This window comes from Ranitomeya variabilis, chromosome 3, assembly GCF_051348905.1.
Source record: "Ranitomeya variabilis isolate aRanVar5 chromosome 3, aRanVar5.hap1, whole genome shotgun sequence".
Classification (NCBI taxonomy): Eukaryota; Metazoa; Chordata; class Amphibia; order Anura; family Dendrobatidae; genus Ranitomeya; species Ranitomeya variabilis.
Genome location: NC_135234.1, coordinates 26,709,115 through 26,728,399, shown reverse-complemented (window position 1 = coordinate 26,728,399; position 19,285 = coordinate 26,709,115). Strand labels below are relative to the sequence as shown.

Below are 19,285 nucleotides of genomic sequence, written 5' to 3'. Positions count from 1 at the left end.
CTACAGCCACAAAATTTTGCACAGTCACACGTCTGGACCCCGAGAGCGTCATAGGCTATGTTGTGAGGTGAAATTTTAACCCCGCGCTTTCCAATTCACCAAACAATTTTGCCCCTATCTACATAATGGGGAAAAAGTGAAAGGAAAAGTGTTGGAGGCGTCGCAGCTACAGGCACAAAATTTTGCACAGTCACACGTCTGGACCCTGAGAGCGTCAAAGCTATATTGTGAGGTGAAATTTTAACCCCGCGCTTTCCAAGTCACCAAACAATTTTGCCCCTATCTACATAATGGGGAAAAAATGAAAGGAAAAGTGTTGGAGGCAAATTAACAGCTGCCAGATGTGAACAAGGGGGACTTAAAGAATGAGAGCGATGGCACCAAAGAGTATATACTGTACAGTTGCTAAGGTGGGGCCCCAACATGGGATAATCACACCACCACGGGGATATGAACACACACACAAAATGCGCCACACACTACCACGTGCTCGAACACATATACCACCCTCAGTGCACATTTCACCACACATACACCAACCTCGCCACATAAAAGTAGAAACACAAAAGTCGCCGCTCAAAACTCGCCACGCGCAAAACTCTCCACATGCAAAACTCGCCACACGTGCAAAACTCGCCACACGCAAAACTTGCACACGCAGAAAAATTGCCACACGCAGAAAAATTGCCACATGCACAAAAGTTGCAACACATGCAAAAGTTGCCTCACACAAAACTTGCACATACTCAAAAGGCACCACACATAAAACTCGCCACGCGCAAAACTCGCCATGCGCAAAACTTGCTGCACACAACTTGCTACACTAACCTGTCACATGCAACTCGACACACAAAAAGTTGCTACACGCATGTCGCCACACAAAACTCATCTCACAAAAGTCCCTACATGCATGTCGCCACACGCAACTCAACACACACAACTTGACACACGAAACTCGCCCTAAAACACACACAAGTCTGGTATCCTTCAAAAATAAAAATCTGATTAATAAGCAGACAAACTACAAGAGCAACAAATGTACCATATAGGAATCCGGCAGCTGTCAGTCACATGACCAGTCTATTATGTGTATGTGTGAGCTAATATATACTGCCAGGGGGTGGGCTTACTGTTGGCTGGGGATTTATCAGGCTGCCATTTTAGCTTACAAATACTGAGGTAAAAATACTGACCAAATAACGTGTGAACGAGGGCTAATACAGGAGGAGATGGCATACAGCTATATACTATATACAGGAGATGACACACAGGTATATACTATTTACAGGGGAGATGACACACAGGTATATACTATATACAGGAGGAGATGACACACAGATATATACTATATACAGGAGAGATGACACACAGGTATATACTATATAGAGGAGGAGATGACATACAGGTACATACTACATACAGGAGGAGATGACATACAGGTATATACTATATACAGGAGGAGATGACACACAGGTATATACTATATACAGGAGCAGATTACCTACAGGTATATAGTATATACAGGAGGAGATGACACAGGTATATGCTATGTATAGGAGGAGATGACATACAGGTATATACTATATACAGGAGATGACACACAGATATATACTATATATAGGTGAGATGACACACAGGTATATACTATATACAGGAGATTACATACAGGTATATCTAATATATAAAGCTGAATGTGTGTATGTATGTATGTGTGTATGTCCGGGATTGGCATCTGTACCGTCGCAGCTACAGCCACAAAATTTTGCACAGTCACACGTCTGGACCCCGAGAGCGTCATAGGCTATGTTGTGAGGTGAAATTTTAACCCCGCGCGTTCCAATTCACCAAACAATTTTGCTCCTATCTACATAATGGGGAAAAAGTGAAGGGAAAAGTGTTGGAGGAAAATTGACAGCTGCCAGATGTGAACAATGAGGACTTAAAGAATGAGAGCGATGGCGACAAAGAGTATATACCGTACAGTTGCTAAGGTGGGGCCCCGACATGGGATACTCACCACACACGGGGATATGAACACAAACACAAAATGCGCCACACACTACCACGTGCTTGAACACATATACCACCCTCAGCACACATTTCACCACACACACACACCAACCTCGCCACATAAAAGTCGAAACACAAAAGTCACCACTCAAAACTCGCTACATGCAAAACTCGCCATATGCAAAACTAGGCTCACGCAAAACTCGCCACACGTGCAAAACTCACCTCATGGAAAACTCACCTCATGCAAAACTTGCACACACAGAAAAATTGCCACATGTACAAAAGTTGCACCACATGCAAAAGTTGCCTCACACAAAACTTGCACATACTCAAAATGCACCACACATAAAACTCGCCACGCGCAAAACTCGCCATGCACAAATCTTGCTGCACACAACTTGCTACACTAACCTGTCACATGCAACTCAACACACAAAATGTTGCTACACGCATGTCGCCACACAAAACTCATCTCACAAAAGTCGCTACATGCATGTCGCCACACGCAACTCAACACACACAACTTGACACATAAAACTCGCCCTAAAACACACACAAGTCTGGTATTGTCCTTCAAAAATAAAAATCTGATTAATAAGCAAACTACAAGAGCAACAAATGTACCATATAGGAAATACGGCAGCTGTCAGTCACATGACCTGTCTATTATGTGTATGTGTGCGCTAATATATACTGCCAGGGGGGAGGGCTTCCTGTTGGCTGGGGATTTATCAGGCTGCCAATAGCAACCAATCACAGCTCAGCTTCTATTTTGCTACAGTTAATTAACCTGAGCTCTGATTGGTTAATATAGGCAACAAAGACATTCTCAGTATAACAAAGCTAATATATGTTGTGAAATGCTTCTATTTGCTTAGTTTTTGCCTTTTAATAATTACATTTCTATCTATTTGTTTTGTGGTTTTTGTGTGCAGAATAAATTTTTGTTAACACATTCTATTTTGCTAACAGCAGTCATTAACCCGGGCGAAGCCGGGTAGTACAGCTAGTATATATATATATATATAAAAAAAAAAATAAAAGAAAATAAAATTGTATTTTTTAACCCTATTGATAAGCCCAAAATTATTATAAATTTTATGGAGGGAAAAAAAAGAATATTTTTGGAGTATAAAAATATCCAGTAATAATAAAACAAAATACAAATTTAAATATATTTAAAAAAATATTGTTTTACTTTTTTTATATTTCAATCTTATATTTTTGGGTAAAAAAAAATCAAATAATAATAAAACACAATGCAAATAACATTGAAATATATAAAAACTAAAATAAAAAAAAGTATTTTTTTTTTAATCCTGTTGGTAAGCCTAAAAAATTTTATGAATGTTCTGGAGAAAAAAATATATATTTTGGGTAAAAAAAACCCCAATAATAAAACAAAATACAAATAAAATTAAAATATAAAGGATAAAGTAAAATAAAAGAAAATTGTCTTTTTTTATCCTATTGGTAGGATAAGCCTCAAAAGCTTTCAGTATTTTCTAGAGGAAAAAAAAAGTACTCCAATAATAATAAAACAAAATACAAATAAAAATTAGATAGAAAATAGAAAAAAAAAAGAAAAAAGTAAAAGAGAAGAAAATTCATTTTTTTAATTTTAATGGTAAGCCCAAAAAGTTTATGAATTTTCTGGAGAAAAAAAATATATATTTTTAGGTAAAATAAATAAATAAATAAATAAATAATAAAATAGAATACAAATAAAATTGAAATATAAAAAAAAGAAAAAGTTAAACAAAATAAAATTGTATTTTAATCCTATTGGTAAGCCCCAAAATTGTTACACATTTTCTGGAGGAAAAAAAAATATATATATTTAGGTAAAAAAATTTTTTTTTACTATTTCTAAAAAAAATAATCGAACACAAGGGTCAGGCGTATGGGGGATGTTGGTGAACTGCACCCACTGATTATCCACAATGTCCGTACAGCATGGTTGTCCCTCGCTCGCACTGATCCGCCGGCTCTCACCTTGGAGATCCCTGATATGATGATGGTGCTCTTCTTCCGTGGGGACTTTAGGGACTGTCTGGAGGATTCCCTCAGTTGTCTGATGGCGACTTCTGCCACCGGGTCAGAGCCGTTCAGAATCAAGAGTTCTGGTCCCAAGACAATGAAAATGACCACAAGGAATGGCAACATGTATAAAGTTAGAAAAATGGAGGAGGGCTGGTGTGTTACCTGTGTCTGACGAGGACAGCGCCTTGCTGACCACGCCGGTTTGGGAAGGAATGGCTTGTACAGAGAAATCCCTCTCGATCACTTTTATTTTAGGGGGGGTGCTTGATGGGGATTCTGTAAGGATAAAGAAGACACCACAGATTTATGACTTTTTGACCCCCTTAGAAACAGCAGGGGTGGCTGGTGAGTTTTATCTACATGCCCGGTGGGTGCGGGACTTTAAAAACGAGGAACTTTGCAACTTACCGGTACCGCTTTTTTAAAAATCCTCTCCACTCACAAGAATGGAGGAATTTTAGTCCTATAGTTTACTGCTCCTTACACCTCTGGGTCTACTGATACCCTGGACCGACGTACCTGATGTTTTATCGCTGTAGCCGGCAGCCGCACTCTTTCCCTCTATCCTCGGCTTTGACGTGACAGAGGTGACAGTGGTGACCACGGTGCCACAAGGCATCACCGTCCGGTCCTTCTCTACTTTTTTTGCGGGGACCGGAACCGTCCACGATTTCATTTCATTTGGTTCCACGAACAGAAACTGGAATCAATAATACAGAAAAATTACAGAAATAAATCCAAGTTATTAAAACAAGTCACTGTCATGGGGCTACCGCGACAGTGTGGAGCCAGAAGACCGCAGCGTCTGTTTGCTCCTACTCCAGGGCTGAGAAGAAGCTCCTTCGTTTTAATGGTGTTTATTCCTTTTGGCAGAATGGGGGTTAATCAGCCATGTTGGAAATCCCTGTGTTCACACCTTAGCTCCATTAGTCACTCCCTTCCCCTTTATAATCTGGGTTCTGACGCAGATCCTTGTCAGGGCTAGCATTTGCTGCATGTCTTCAGGAGGAAGAGGTGGTCATATGAGAAGGAGAGTTGAAGGAGTTATCTGTGACTATTGATTGGTTTGTAAGTGTGGTAATTCTCTACTTTTGTTTACCACCCTACCTCCACTCCCCGATGCTTTCCTCTGTTATATTTGAGTGAATATTTGTATGCCTGGAGTTTTTAGTTTACCCTTGTGTGTAGCCTTGTATGTCAGGTTGGTGTACTGCAGTACACAGTAGCGCCCCTCTTCACCGGGTGGGGAAAGAGAACAGACGGAGGGCTAACTCAGCAGAGGCAAGGGTGGCAGCCCCGGCATCTTCACCTTCAGAAGTATTCCGGAGAATAGGGCAAGCTAGGGCGCCCCTTAGTGTTAGGGTCAGGGAAGGAGCTCCTGGTCCCGGGTTACCCGACAGCTGTGTCGTGACAGTCACTTCTTCAGGGCCTAGACATATTAAAATACCCAAATTTAAAGGTCCATTTTTACGTTGATGGAGCCGTGTGAGGTTTTGTTTCTTGCATGACGGGCTGTAGTTTTATTGACATCATTTTGGAGCACATATTATCATTTTTTGTGGTAATTATGAGAGGCGCGGCAACCAAAATTGTCAATTCTGACAATGTAATGTAATGCCCTGCACATGGGGTAAAAGACACAGCGAATCAGAAGAACTACACTACACTTCTAATTGGAGGTATGTACTAATATTATTATTATTATACCTACTACATATTAGGATAGGATTCTGGAGATGGGAATACCCTTTTAAGTTTTATATTTTCATAGATATGACTTTTACTGAAGCGATAATATTGAATTTCCTTCTTTTTTTTAACTTGGAAATGGGGGACCGTGATTTAAAATTTTGATTTTTTTAATATTTATTTTGAAAAGGTAATTTTTTTTTTTATTTGTCCCTTTTTAGCGAACTTGAACCTGTGGTCGTTTAATGGCTGCCACTATATTATGATAATATTACAGTATGTAGTGATAGTGAATTTAGCAATCTCATGTAAATATAAAGGTGTATAAAGATGGCGGTGACTGACGCCTTCACTTAACCTCTTCCTGCCATGGGGTCTCAGACACCCAAATTGGTGCAACAGAGGAATTGCGACATCTAAAAAGCAGCATTTAAGGGGTTAAACAGGAGCGATCAGAGCACTGCTCCGGTCACTGCCCCTGGCAGCAGGTGTGGGTAAGCTTAGTGCTGGGCCGTATTTGGGTGGGCTAAGCCCCAACGTAGGCTCCATATTGTCTTAGACCCCAAATTATAGAGGGTCAATTATTTACATCTTTATTACAGGTACCTACCTGAGCGCTGATTGACCCGGACAAGGGGTTATTGGGGTTCAGTGAATAATTTTGCCTTCCTGAGGGGTTCTTCCTGAATAGATCCAGGGGTACAGTAGCGCAGGCCAATGGGGGTCCTTCAGTAAAAAAAATAAATATATAAATTAAGGTTTGTCATCTACTATATGAAGGGTTTTCCTGGGCTGACAATAAGCAGATGTAATCTTCGGGAGAAACCAGGCAAAAACTGTACAATAAGCCAACAGTGCCCCCGCAGGATAAATGGAGTATTACACAATCTTCACCAAAATCAATGCATACACACCCCTGACCATGGGACAATCTGCACACTGACGACCATTTGGAACAGGAGGAGATTGCTATAGTATTTTTTTTTTTTGCAGCCAGAGACTATAAATTAATTTACGATTGTTGATTATTCAGAATATTTGCATAAATGATGCTGGATTATTAAATATTCTGGATGACTGGACTGCTATAGACATGAATATTACAGTCAGTGGAGGTAAATATAATGCATTTTGGTGGCTACTGTCTAAGTCTGTGGTACTCACTCCCGGCGGGGGTCCCCGGATCACTGATCTGCAGCTGCAGCTCCCGGGACTTTGCATTCAGCTCACTGCAAGAAAAGGAGGAGAAGGGAAGAAGGTTTTCTCCAATCCTACACACTGTATTAATGTGAGATAGTAGTGAGTATAGCAGGCGATCAGTGAAGGGTGGTAGTGTTATACAGGACCATAATATGGCTGACACCGTGAGGACAATGATATTATTAAGGGAAGTGGTCGCCTGCTGCTTATATGGCCTCTAATGTATATGGTATTGTTACATGGGCACTGCTGCCACTAACATATAGACACTGGTTGGACTGGTGATACTTTTTGGACTTTAATATAGATGGTGTTTATTTCTGTTAATGTTGATGATTATGGCTTACAGCCAATGAAAACCCAAAAGTCATTATCTCAGTAAATTACAATACTTTATAACACCAGCTTGAAAAATGATTTTAAAATCCTACTGAAATGTATGTTCAGTAAATGCACTCAATACTTGGTCCTTTTGCATGAATTACTGCATCAATGCGGCGTGGCATGGAGGCGATCAGCCTGTGGCACTCCTGAGAGGTTATGGAAGCCCAGGTTGCTTTGATAGCAGCCTTCAGCTCGTCTGCACTGTTGGGTCTGGTGTCTCATCTTCCTCTTGACAATAGATTCTCTATGGGTTAAGGTCAGGCGAGTTTGCTGCCAATCAAGCCCAGTGATACTGTTGTTTTTACACCAGGTATTGGTATTTTGGCAGTGTGGACAGGGGCCAAGTCCTGCTGGAGAATGACATTTCCATCTCCAAAAAGCTTGTCGGCAGAGGGAAGCATGAAGTGCTCTAACATTTCCTGGTAGACGGCTGCGCTGACTTTGGTCTTGATAAAACACAGTGGACCTACACCAGCAGATGACATGGCTGCCCAAACCATCACTGATTGTGGAGACTTCACAATCTCTTCTGCGCAAGACAGAATCAGCACGATCCTCTCCTGAAATACTCTGCCCTGCTGCTTCAGATGATCTGGCTTAGCAATGAGAAGGTTATAGGTGAACAAGGATGATCTGGAGCGTAATGAGAAGCTTAGACGGAGGGGAAGTGTCCGCCCCTGGAATGTCAGCAATGCCGCAAAAGTCTATTTATAGGAGGCGGCACTCATTATCTGTCTCGCTCCACATTCATTGACAGCTATCAGGGTATATAATCAGCGGAGCCCGGCAGCAGGCGTAGACATAGAGAAACTGCTTGTGATACAGCCGGTTGAAGAAATAAACCTTAAACTACAATGTAACTAGTTTGTATTTTTTAAATCTCCTGTGTCTCCATGGTAACAGACTACAAACAAACCCTGTGTAGTCAGATCCTGCAGTCTTACTAAACTTCCTAAATATTCAACATATCAAACATATTGGAACATTTATCATAATGACATCTGAGCGATTTGTGAAGTCCCCGGAGAACTTACAAAAGAAATTCATCCTCCCAACTTGGGCTCGCGCTTTGTTGTACGGCCGCAGTGGAGAATCTCTGGACGGGGTCATTGAGATGCGCCAAGCACGTCACCATCCCTGTCGGCGGGAGCATAAAGGATAGATTCTTCGCTTAGTATATGACGATGATATTTCAATATAAAACTATAGAATTAAAGAAGAACTCCAGATAAAGGGGCGGAGCATGACACATGTCTATAGTTGGTACTGTTTAAGGCTGCGCTACTGAAAGAGTGAAGCTCATGGGTCCCTTTAAGGTTGTAGTAAGATGTAGAAACTATAAGTTTCCCAGGGACCCTAATGCGTGGAGGCCCCCTTTAAGGGTAAAAATTACCTGAGGTCTCGACATTTCCCGTCAGCACCGCTTTGATATTGCGCACTTGAAGCTTCAGCTCGTGAGCTCGCGGGGGTTTCGGAGGACAGATTACTGGAGAATGGAAGCCAGGAAAGTTCTATAATTTAAAAAGAATTTTCTGAATCCTGCTCATACAGGTATTGTACATATGACCAGGTTTTAAATACATCAGATAGGGATTACATTCATTAGTTAGGACTGCTGTGATATGGGTATACCTTGGCGATTGGTACAGCGGCTTAATATACATTTTTTGCAAAAAACGTATCAACCAAATACCCTGTTTTTTCCATCTTTTTACTAGCACTTGCTGTCCACTGTGATTTTTTTTGCAACAGAGTGGTTTTGGTTTTACTGTGCTTTTTTGTGTTTTCAAGTCTCTTGGTGGTGTGAACATGTCTTTACTGGCTTGTTCACTGTGCGCGCAGCTCATGTGTTCTGGTTCTACATAATTTAAAAAGAATGTGGTATATTATAGTATATCATACATGCGTGGGGGTCCGGTCTCTCCGATTGTACGCACTGGTGGAGAAAATTGGAAATAAGGCCCTGTTTGTGGGTGTTTCCTATAAGAGTCTGGCCCGGCCCTGCTTAATATGTCCCGACCCTGCTTAGTAAACCCCGCCCCTGCTTAACTAGCTTCTCAGTGTTGAAGGGTGTATTAGGTCACCCCTCTGTAGGAATGAAGGTCTGCGTTAGCTAGTTTTTAGATACCTGGTATTCCTTCATGTCTGCAGGCTTGCCGCTCAGGTCTACTTGAGGTCGGACACAACCCATGAGGTTCTTCAATATGTCCTCCAGAGTTTCCCTGATTGCACTCGATCCGGGGGTCTGCAAACACGACACAGAGCTCAGACGTAGGGACGTACAGGTTAACATTCCCCAGGTTTGTCCATTTTCCACATTCCAAATCTGAACTTGTTTTTAGGGAAACAGCCAACATGGAGGAAATAAAACAACACAACTTACTGACTGACCTCCAGCTTAGTTTTTGGTTGAACCTGAAGATCGAGATCACAGAAGTTTCCCATGGACCACGTGACCTGGACGTCCTTTCCTGCGCTTTCTTTTATGCGAAGCTCCAACTGGAAAAAGAAAAAGGAGACGGATCAAGAAAGAACTCTCACTATACTGTATGTAGCGTATCAAGACTTCTGCTTCCTGTCAAGGAATGGAAACATTACACACAAAAGGTGAGCATGAAAGACTGACACCTGGCTTCTTAAAGGGGCTGCCTCATAAAGGCTAGCCAAATCCGAATGTCCACATTCACTGACAGCAAGCAGAGATCAGGGATCTTGAATAACGTAAAGTGTACCTGAAAGTTACTTCCCATTGTAAAAAAAAGGACCCATGTAGTGATTAAACTCCACATGGAGGACAGAAAATAAATTGGTTGGTGGGATTCATTGGTAATGGGAATAATCTCCTATGATCAACCGATATAGGACTGGTCCCAGTACAGACTTACGTTTATATGTAGTGGTGTGATGCGGACACTGTACACCTGGCATCCTGAGTTGGCTGGAAGGGTCCGGGTAACCCGCACGGCAAATTGTAGATAGTCACCCACCACGCTGCAGCATACAACCTGAAAGCAAATCATTAACAGGTTACTGGGATATCATGATACATCTATCACATAGATTTATACAACCACCACTAGGGGGAGCTGAGAGCTCACTACATACAGATTATACAGCCACCACTAGGAGGAGCTCACTACATACAGATCTATACAGCCACCACTAGTGGGAGCTCACTACATACATATTATACAGCCACCACTAGGAGGAGCTCACTACATACAGATTTATACAGCCACCACTAGGAGGAGCTCACTACATAGAGATTTATACAGTCACCACTAGGGGGAGCCCAGTACATATAGATTTATACAACCACCACTTGGGGGAGCTGAGAGCTCACTACATACAGATTATACAGCCACCACTAGGAGGAGCTCACTACATACAGATCTATACAGCCACCACTAGTGGGAGCTCACTACATACATATTATACAGCCACCACTAGGAGGAGCTCACTACATACAGATTTATACAGCCACCACTAGGAGGAGCTCACTACATAGAGATTTATACAGTCACCACTAGGGGGAGCCCAGTACATATAGATTTATACAACCACCACTTGGGGGAGCTGAGAGCTCACTACATAGATTCTACAGCCACCACTAGGGGGAGCTCACTACATACAGATCTATACAGCCACCACTAGGAGGAGCTCAGTACATACAGATTATACAGCCACCACTAGGGGGAGCTCACTACATACAGATTTATACAGCCACCACTAGGGGGAGCTCACTACATACAGATCTATATAGCCACCACTAGGGGGAGCTCACTGCATACAGATTTATACAGCCACCACTAGGAGCTTGTAGTCTGTGGAGGAAGGCGCTGCTCTGTTTGCTCCAGGAGAGTCACCGTTTTTTTTTTCCACCCAGTAATTCCCCCCCCTCTCTGACCTAGGAAAGAGAGGGGTGTAGTGGATGGACTGTGGGGCTGAGTCCCCGTCTCCCACCCCTCGGTCTAAGCCGGCGAGGGGTGGGAGCTCATTGCTACCGGCAAAGAGGGTCACCAGATCCGGCAAGGCCCAAAACATGGGGGAGCCCAGGAAGACCCAGGAGGGCTGCAAAGCCCCTAAGGCTGAGGCGAGGGCCACTGCGGTGTCTCCTCCCGGAGGTGAGCGGAGCACTCGCAGAGGTGCAGCGGCGGCGGTGCCGAAGGATTGGGGCACTAGGGCCGCACGGGAGCCGGTTACCAGCTATGGCTCCCGCGTCCATGCGTACCTCAGCGAGTATGAGGAGGCTGGGAAAACCATCAGGAGACTCCGGGAGGAGCTGAAGGAGGTGAGGCAAGCTGCAAGCAGAGCCTCCCGCACAGAGAAGTCTGCCCTAACAGCCAGGATATCCAGCCTGGGGATCTGCATTGAGGGCATGGAAGCCCGGAGAGCGGCAATATTAAACAACAGCGGGCCCTTCCGGGAAAAGCTGGAAAATGAGGACCGATTCCACAACATGGCTGCTGCAAAGGAGCCAGAGGGGTCTCGGCGTCCGACCCACGTGGAGGAGGTGGACCAGGAGGAGATGGAGGAGGCGCCGTACCCACCTGGGGGCTTGGTAAGTGATCTCCAGGCCACACACAGCGGGATAGATCCAGTGCAGGTCCCACTCCCATCAGACAATAGCATTTCAGAGGATGATGGGGGTGATGCGGATGATAGCAGCAGCGATAACAGCAGTAGTGGGGGTTGCCTCGTCTTGCAGCAGATCCGTCAGCTGGAGTCCCCAGTAAACTATGCCCACCTGAAGTTTGGGGATGAGGTCTGTGGGGACGAGGCAACCAGGAGGGGGAAAAAGAAAAGCAAAAAGAGGAAGAAAACATCGGAGGAGAGGTTGGTGTTTGTCCCCCTTCCTGGGACCCCCCGGTCCCGCTGTGTGGAGCCCGCTACCCACCCCGGCCCGGGACCTGCAGTGGTTCCGGTGCGAGGGAGCGGGGAGAGTACAAGTCGTATGGCGCAGGTCGCCGTCTCTACTGGTGGTAGCAGAGGGGGCGAGAGTGGGCATGCGGCTGCAGAGCCGGACAGTGTGCATGGTCTGGAGTGTGGCCCTGTGGCGGGCGGTAATAAAATCTGTGGAGGTGTCCAGGCCCGATCCTCTGTGGAAACGGGGGACGGCCTGATGCCTGCTGCACGCACTGACGCTCGGGGGGTGGAGGCTGTGGGTACCTTGCCGGTGGTCACCGCTCCCTGCAATGTTGGCGGTGCGCTGTCAGCCGGGGCCGCATCATCGGCGGCGTGTGCTGTGGTGTCGGGGTCCCCCACATGCAGATCCGATGCTGGGTCAAAGTCCGGGACCCCGGCACCGGTTATCATCTCGGGTGCAGCTGTAATGGCTGCGGTAATGCCGGTCCGGATCACACCCTCGCCGGAGGGGGTCGCACCGCCGGGGTCCTCTGCATGTGTGTCACCTGTATCTGCGGGGGACCCGGCGGTGAAGTGCACACAGGAGCGTGGAAATGGTCTGCAGGAGAGGCTGGAGCAACAGTCTGCAGCTGCCAGCACATGCTCTGCTGAAAAGCAGTAGTGATGTATCGTTCGCGAACAAGCCGACACAAAGAGCCGGCTCCCTGCTGTGAACGATGGGAGCTGGCACGCCAGTGAGAGCCACTAAAATTCCTGAATGGCTCTCACTGGGCGTAAAATCCCGGGCTTCGGCATGTGTAACTCCGCCCACCTGAGCAAAACCCCGTCCACACTTCAATTTAATTGGCTCTAAAGAAGTGGGCGGAGTTTCAGAACGCCTGAACAGGTATTCAATAGGGATCCATAAAGAGCCGTTTTGTGAGCCGAAAGAGTCGGCTCTTTTTGGTGAGCGGAGCCATGAGAGCCGGATCACCAAAAAGAGCCGGACTGCCCATCACTAAAAAGCAGGGTGTGGTAATCAAACCCTGCAGTATGAATCTTAAAGGGGCAGCTGCACTGCAAATAGCAACAACCCCAGCAGAAAGCAGAAAAAAAATGCAAACAAAAATGTAAATAAAAATGGAAGTGGTGCAAGTGGTGTGAATATTGTCTGTGACAATAGTGACGGGTCAGGGGTGGTTTCTGCTGGAGGTATGGTTGGAGTGAATGGTGCCAGTGCGGTGATTTCTACCAGTGAAAATGGTGAGGCTGAGGTAAGTGAGGTGGAGATGGTTGACTGTGAGGTTGAGGGTTCAGGGAATATAGGGGCTGGTCCATCGTCCCCCTCACCTGCAGCCGCCATTAGTTATGCGGCTGCTGCCGCTGGGGTTCCACAGGGGTCTTCCTCATCTCCGCACCCAGGGAATGAGGCTTTTCGACGCTGTTTCCTGGAGGCCCTCAAAAAAGGGGAGCGGACGATCAATGTAGAGGGAAGAGAGGTGGCATTGTCCTACTGGCTAGATAAGTCTGGTCTAGCTGCCTTCCAAGAGAAAAAGGGGGGAGACTGTGTGGTCCCTCCCGACAGCCGGGCAGGGGGTCTCCAGGAGAAATGTGGTTCGTCTTCGCTGGAGGGGCGATGAGGCATGTCCATCCAGGACAAATGTGGTGAAGCTCCTCATGAAGATGGACTTCAGGGCTATTGACATCTTTGCTCTGATACATCCTTTTGGGACCTCCACCTTTGATATCAGCTTTGGTCGGCCGGAGGGCTTGGAGCTCTTTTGGTCGAATTATGAGCTGGTAAAAGAGGAGCCCGGCTGGCGAGGGTTTGCCGTGGAAGCAATTTCTCGCCAAAGTGGGCCGAAGAAAGTGACCGTTTTAACATGTAATGAGTCTCTTTCCGGTGTTGACATAATGACCTGGTTGAGCCGCTACGGCGAGGTTGTGGAGGTCCCTAAGAAGAACCGGGACGATTTTGGTATCTGGTCAGGAGGCTGGACCTTCATGGTAAAGTTGAAGCGTTCAGGTGGCACTGTCACCCACATCCCTTCCTTGGCTTTCCTGGGAAGGGATCGGATTCTGGTCTTCTACCAGGGGCAGCCGAAGGTATGCCACAGGTGCGGTGATCCTCGCCACTTCAGCGCGGGCTGCAAGGTGCAGAAATGTGCCTTGTGTGGCGAGGTGGGTCACCTCGCCGCATCCTGTGGTGTCATTCGATGTCACCTGTGTGGTGATCTAGGTCACCCGTTCAGCCGCTGCCCTCATTCCTTCTCTAACGCCATGGCCAGCCGGGTGGAGGGGAGCCGCGAGGAAGTTCCTGGCGGTGCAACTTCTGCAGAGGTTGGAGGTGGCAGCGGGGGAGGAGCTGAGGGGCCGATGAGGAATGGCAGGGCTAGGGGCCCCTCTTACCAGCGGAGGCAGGCAAGGCGTCAGGAGGGCAGGGAGCAGGAGGAGCCTCGGGTAACTGGGGTAATGGCTGCCCCCTCCTCCGAGGCGACGGCCCATGTCACTGAGGCCCCGGGGGAGAAAGCGGTGACTGAGGAGATCAGACGGATGGAGAATGAGGAAGTGGCTGATCTCTCAGATGCCTCTCAATATGAAAGTTTTGATGAGGATGGAGGGGAACAGCCAAAAGAAATGGGTGACAAGGGTACCAAGAGTGCCAAGAGTGCCAAAAGTAAAAAAAAGAAGAAAAAAGGTGGAAAATCTTCTTCCCTGACCAAGGTGCCTAAGGAAGGTCCCACCGACTCCCCTCTGATCCCCCTCTCCAACCGGTTCCAAGCCCTTGACGATCCTGCTGAGACGGGAGTCGGGGGTGAGGTTCCGGAGGTAACATCGGGAGGGCCTTTAGGAGGCGGGGGGAGTCCCTTCTCCATGGGGTGTCTCCCTGGGTCCGGAGATGAGAAAGAGGTGGGAGGGATGGATATCTCTGTCTCTCTGAAAAGAAGAGGGGGGGCTTCATCGTCTGGACATGAGAAAAAGGGTGGGGGGAAGAAAAAGGCCATCTAACTCGATCACTCATGATGGCGGCACCCACCCCGTTGACTCTAGCGACCATTAATGTCGCTAGTATAAAGTCTGATGCGGCTAGATTTGCGGCCTTTGATTTTCTCACCCGATTTGAGGCTGAAATTTTGTTTTTGCAGGAGACCAGGCTTACGGATATGGGGGCCATACGCAAGGCGGAGAGCGAGTGGAGGTGCGGGTCTTCGTACTGGTCTCTTGTGGCCGAGCCGTGTAGCGGGGTGGCAGTCCTTTTTAAGACTGCATCGGTTGAATGCCGGAGAGTTAGCGAGGTAGAAATGGGGAGGTGCCTGGTCTTAGACGTCTTCATGAGGGGACAGGAGCTTCGGCTCATTAACATCTATGGTCCGCAGTCAAAGTGGGACCGTAAATGTCTCTTCCTGAAGATTAAGCCCTATCTTTTTACGAGTCGGCAGGTGGTCTTTGGAGGTGACTTTAACACTGTCACAAGGCTTCGTGATAGGGGAGGCTCCATTGACCGGCTGGCTTATGATAGTAATACTCTCAATAGCATAGCTAGTGATGCTCGCCTGGTGGATGTCCACATCCGGCACACCCCAGGTCACTGTGGTTTCACCTTTCATAGAGGTAATTGTAGGTCTAGGATAGACAGGTTTTTTTTAAAGGTGGAAGCCATCTCTTCAGCAGTGTCGGTTGTTGAGGTGGAGTTCTCCGATCACTGTCTGATTTCTTTTTCTCTGAATGTTTCAGAAACCCCTCGGATGGGAAGGGGACTATGGAAGCTGAATTCGTCCCTCTTGGAAGAAGCAGAGATAAGACAATCCTTTGAGGACTTTCTTCAGAGCCAGGTACCGCTTTTGGATCTCTGTAGCGATAAGTCAGAGTGGTGGGAGATGTTCAAGGATCGGGTTGCGAGTTTCTTCCGCCAGCTCTCGAGCCTCAGGAGCCTGAGCAGGTACCGCCTGTATCAGGAACTGAGGAGGAAACTCGAACATCTCGTCTCGGCTGGAGGTGACCGTGAGGAGATCTCCAGAGTGAAGTCTTTACTCAAGAGGTGTCAGTACGATAGGCACACGTCTTTGGTTTTTGAGAGGGATTTCGGGAGGTACCGCTCGCCTGACCCCTACAGAAACTGTAAGATGTCAGTGAGTTGTAAGGTGGTGACAGGTTTGGTCGACGATACGGGTTCCCTGAACAGATCCAAATCAGGGATCCTGGAGGTGATCAGATCTTTCTACTCGCACCTCTTGGGGAAGAGGGATCTGGATCGGAACGTGATGTCGGCTTTCCTGGCCGAGGCCATCCCTGAGCCAGGAGATGACCCCTCGCTTCACGTTTTGACAGAACCAATCAGGGAAGAGGAAGTGCGACTGGCCATTGATGGGCTTCGGCCTAAGAAATCGCCAGGTCCGGATGGCTTAACATCCGAGTTTTATAAGACCTTTAGGGACTCCTTGGTCCCCCTCTTGACTGAGGTGTTTAACGAGTGTCTCTCCTCGGGCGCTCTTTCCTGGTCAATGAGGCAGTCGGCCCTGATTATCCTGTCAAAGGGTAAGGACCCGTCCCGTATTGAGAATTGGCGTCCCATAGCGCTTCTCAATACGGACCGGAAGGTTCTGGCAAAGGTGCTGTTCAAACGGCTGGTGAAGTTTGCACCCCGGCTCCTTTCGGGGGCCCAGCACTGCTCTGTTCCAGGCCGCAGTACGTTTAGTGCTGTGCTCGGTGTCCGAGAGGCAGTGGAGCAGAGCAGGGCAGGTCACTGGAAGGGGTACTTGCTGTCCTTAGACCAGGCGAAGGCTTTTGATCGGGTTAACCATGAGTACCTCTGGTCCGTCCTTCTGAGGTATGGTCTGCCTGGGGGGTTTGTAAATTGGCTAAAGATCTTGTACGCGGGGGCAGAGACTTTCCCGCTCGTGAATGGTTGGTCTGGCCGCCCTTTTGAGGTTGGGTCTGGGGTCCGCCAGGGCTGTCCATTGAGTGTTGTGAATTCTGTTTTTGGGCTCCCTCTGGTGGTTACTGGTGGTACTGGCTGACTTTTGTCTTGCACCTGTTCCCATCAGGAAACTGGGAGTTTCCTATTTAGTCTGGCTTCTCAGTCATTCTAGTGCCGGCAATCAATGTTACCAGAGCACCTCTGTTGCTTGCTACCTGCTCCAAGTCTGCAATTCAGCTAAGTTGGATCTTTGGCATTTTTTGTGTTTGTTTGTCCAGCATGCATGCATTTATATTTCTCTTGCTGCTGGAAGCTCTAGTGATCTGAAATTACTACTCCGGTGTCATGAGTTGATAACGGAGTTAAAGTAATTTCAGGATGGCTGTTTAGGGTTTTGAGGTGACCGCGAAGTCCTCTTTTGTATTTTCTGCTATCTAGTCAGAGGGCCTCTCTTTGCTGAATCTATATTCATACTGCGTACGTGTTTTCCTCTTACCTAACCGTTATTATATGTGGGGGGCTACTATCACTTTTGGGGTTTCCCTGGAGGCAAGCCAGGTCTGTGTATTCCTCTACTAGGGGGTAACTAGATCTCCGGCTGGTGCGAGGTGTCTAGGGATAATCGTAGGCACACCCCCTGGCTACTATTAGTTGCGTGTTAGGTTCAGCGTCGCGGTCATCTGAGATTCCATCATTCCTAGAGTTAGTCCGTTTTTGCCTGAGTCCCTGCCATTGGGAACCATGACAGTATTGCCGGCCGCAAATGTATTAAAGGTATTGGCTGAAGAAAGAGAGAAAAGAAGAAGTTTCTGACACTTTTTTTTTTACTCAGAAGTTCTGTCTAGCCATAATTGCAATCTGCTGCTTTTTTCTCTCCTCTTAACCCCTGAATGGCTCAGATCTCAGCTGTTGAGAAATGGATATCCAGAGTTTAGCTACAGGCCTGAGTGCTCTGGCTTCTAAGGTTCAAAATATCCAAGACTATGTTATACATGCTCCTATGTCAGAACCCAAGATTCCTATACCTGAGTTCTTTTCTGGAGATAGATCTCGTTTTTTGAATTTTAAGCACAATTGTAAATTGTATCTTTCTCTGAGATCTCGCTCCGCTGGAGACTCCGCTCAGCAGGTTAAAATTGTGATTTCCTTGTTGCGGGGTGACCCCCAGAATTGGGCATTTGCATTGGCACCAGGGGATCCTGCGCTGCTCAATGTGGATGCGTTTTTTCTGGCACTGGGGTTGCTCTATGAGGAACCTAATTTGGAGATTCAGGCTGAAAAGGCCTTGATAGCCCTCTCTCAAGGGCATGATGAAGCTGAAATATATTGTCAAAAATTTTGAAAATGGTCTGTGCTTACTCAGTGGAATGAGTGCGCCCTGGCGGCGAATTTCAGAGAAGGTCTCTCTGACGCCGTTAAAGATGTCATGGTGGGGTTTCCTACGCCCACAGGTCTGAATGAATCCATGACTATGGCTATTCAGATTGATCGGCGTTTACGGGAGCGCAAACCTGTGCACCATTTGGCGGTGTCTTCTGAGCAGACACCGGAGATTATGCAATGTGATAGAATTCTGTCCAGAAGTGAACGGCAGAATTATAGGCGTAAAAATGGGTTGTGCTTCTACTGTGGTGATTCTGCTCATGTTATATCAGCATGCTCTAAACGCACAAAAAAGGTTGATAAGTCTTTTGCAATTGGCACTTTACAGTCTAAGTTTATTTTGTCTGTAACTTTGATCTGTTCATTATCATCTATTACTGTGGATGCCTATGTGGATTCTGGCGCTTCCTTGAGTCTTATGGATTTGTCCTTTGCCAGACGCTGTGGGTTTAGCCTAGAGCCTTTGGAAGTTCCTATCCCTCTGAAGGGTATCGACTCCACACCATTGGCTAGGAATAAACCACAATACTGGACACAAGTGACTATGTGTATGACTCCTGACCATCGGGAGGTGATTCGCTTCCTTGTGTTGCATAACTTGCATGATGTCCTAGTGCTTGGATTGCCATGGTTGCAAACTCATAATCCAGTCCTTGACTGGAAAACAATGTCTATGTTAAGTTGGGGATGTCAGGGGGCTCATGGGGAAGTACCTTTGGTTTCCATTGCTTCATCTACTCCCTCTGAAATTCCGGCATTTTTGTCTGACTATTGTGATGTTTTTGAGGAGCCCAAACTTAGTTCTCTCCC

The 19,285-nt window shown here is 46.6% G+C and overlaps 1 protein-coding gene across 2 annotated transcripts in view; it reads right to left on the bottom strand.

Moving 5' to 3' along the window:
• The window catches only part of C2CD2 (C2 calcium dependent domain containing 2), a 97,594-nt gene that overhangs the window by 16,637 nt on the left and 61,672 nt on the right, over positions 1–19,285 (bottom strand). For both annotated transcript variants that reach the window (XM_077293827.1, XM_077293826.1), the window contains exons 4-13: positions 10,215–10,334; positions 9,721–9,828; positions 9,458–9,574; positions 8,723–8,840; positions 8,364–8,466; positions 6,910–6,974; positions 6,356–6,471; positions 4,576–4,756; positions 4,219–4,332; positions 4,009–4,136 (exon numbers count right to left, since the gene is read on the bottom strand). In XM_077293827.1, coding sequence (XP_077149942.1) covers positions 4,009–4,136; positions 4,219–4,332; positions 4,576–4,756; positions 6,356–6,471; positions 6,910–6,974; positions 8,364–8,466; positions 8,723–8,840; positions 9,458–9,574; positions 9,721–9,828; positions 10,215–10,334 — 1,170 coding nt within the window. The remainder of the gene's footprint in view (positions 1–4,008; positions 4,137–4,218; positions 4,333–4,575; positions 4,757–6,355; positions 6,472–6,909; positions 6,975–8,363; positions 8,467–8,722; positions 8,841–9,457; positions 9,575–9,720; positions 9,829–10,214; positions 10,335–19,285) is intronic.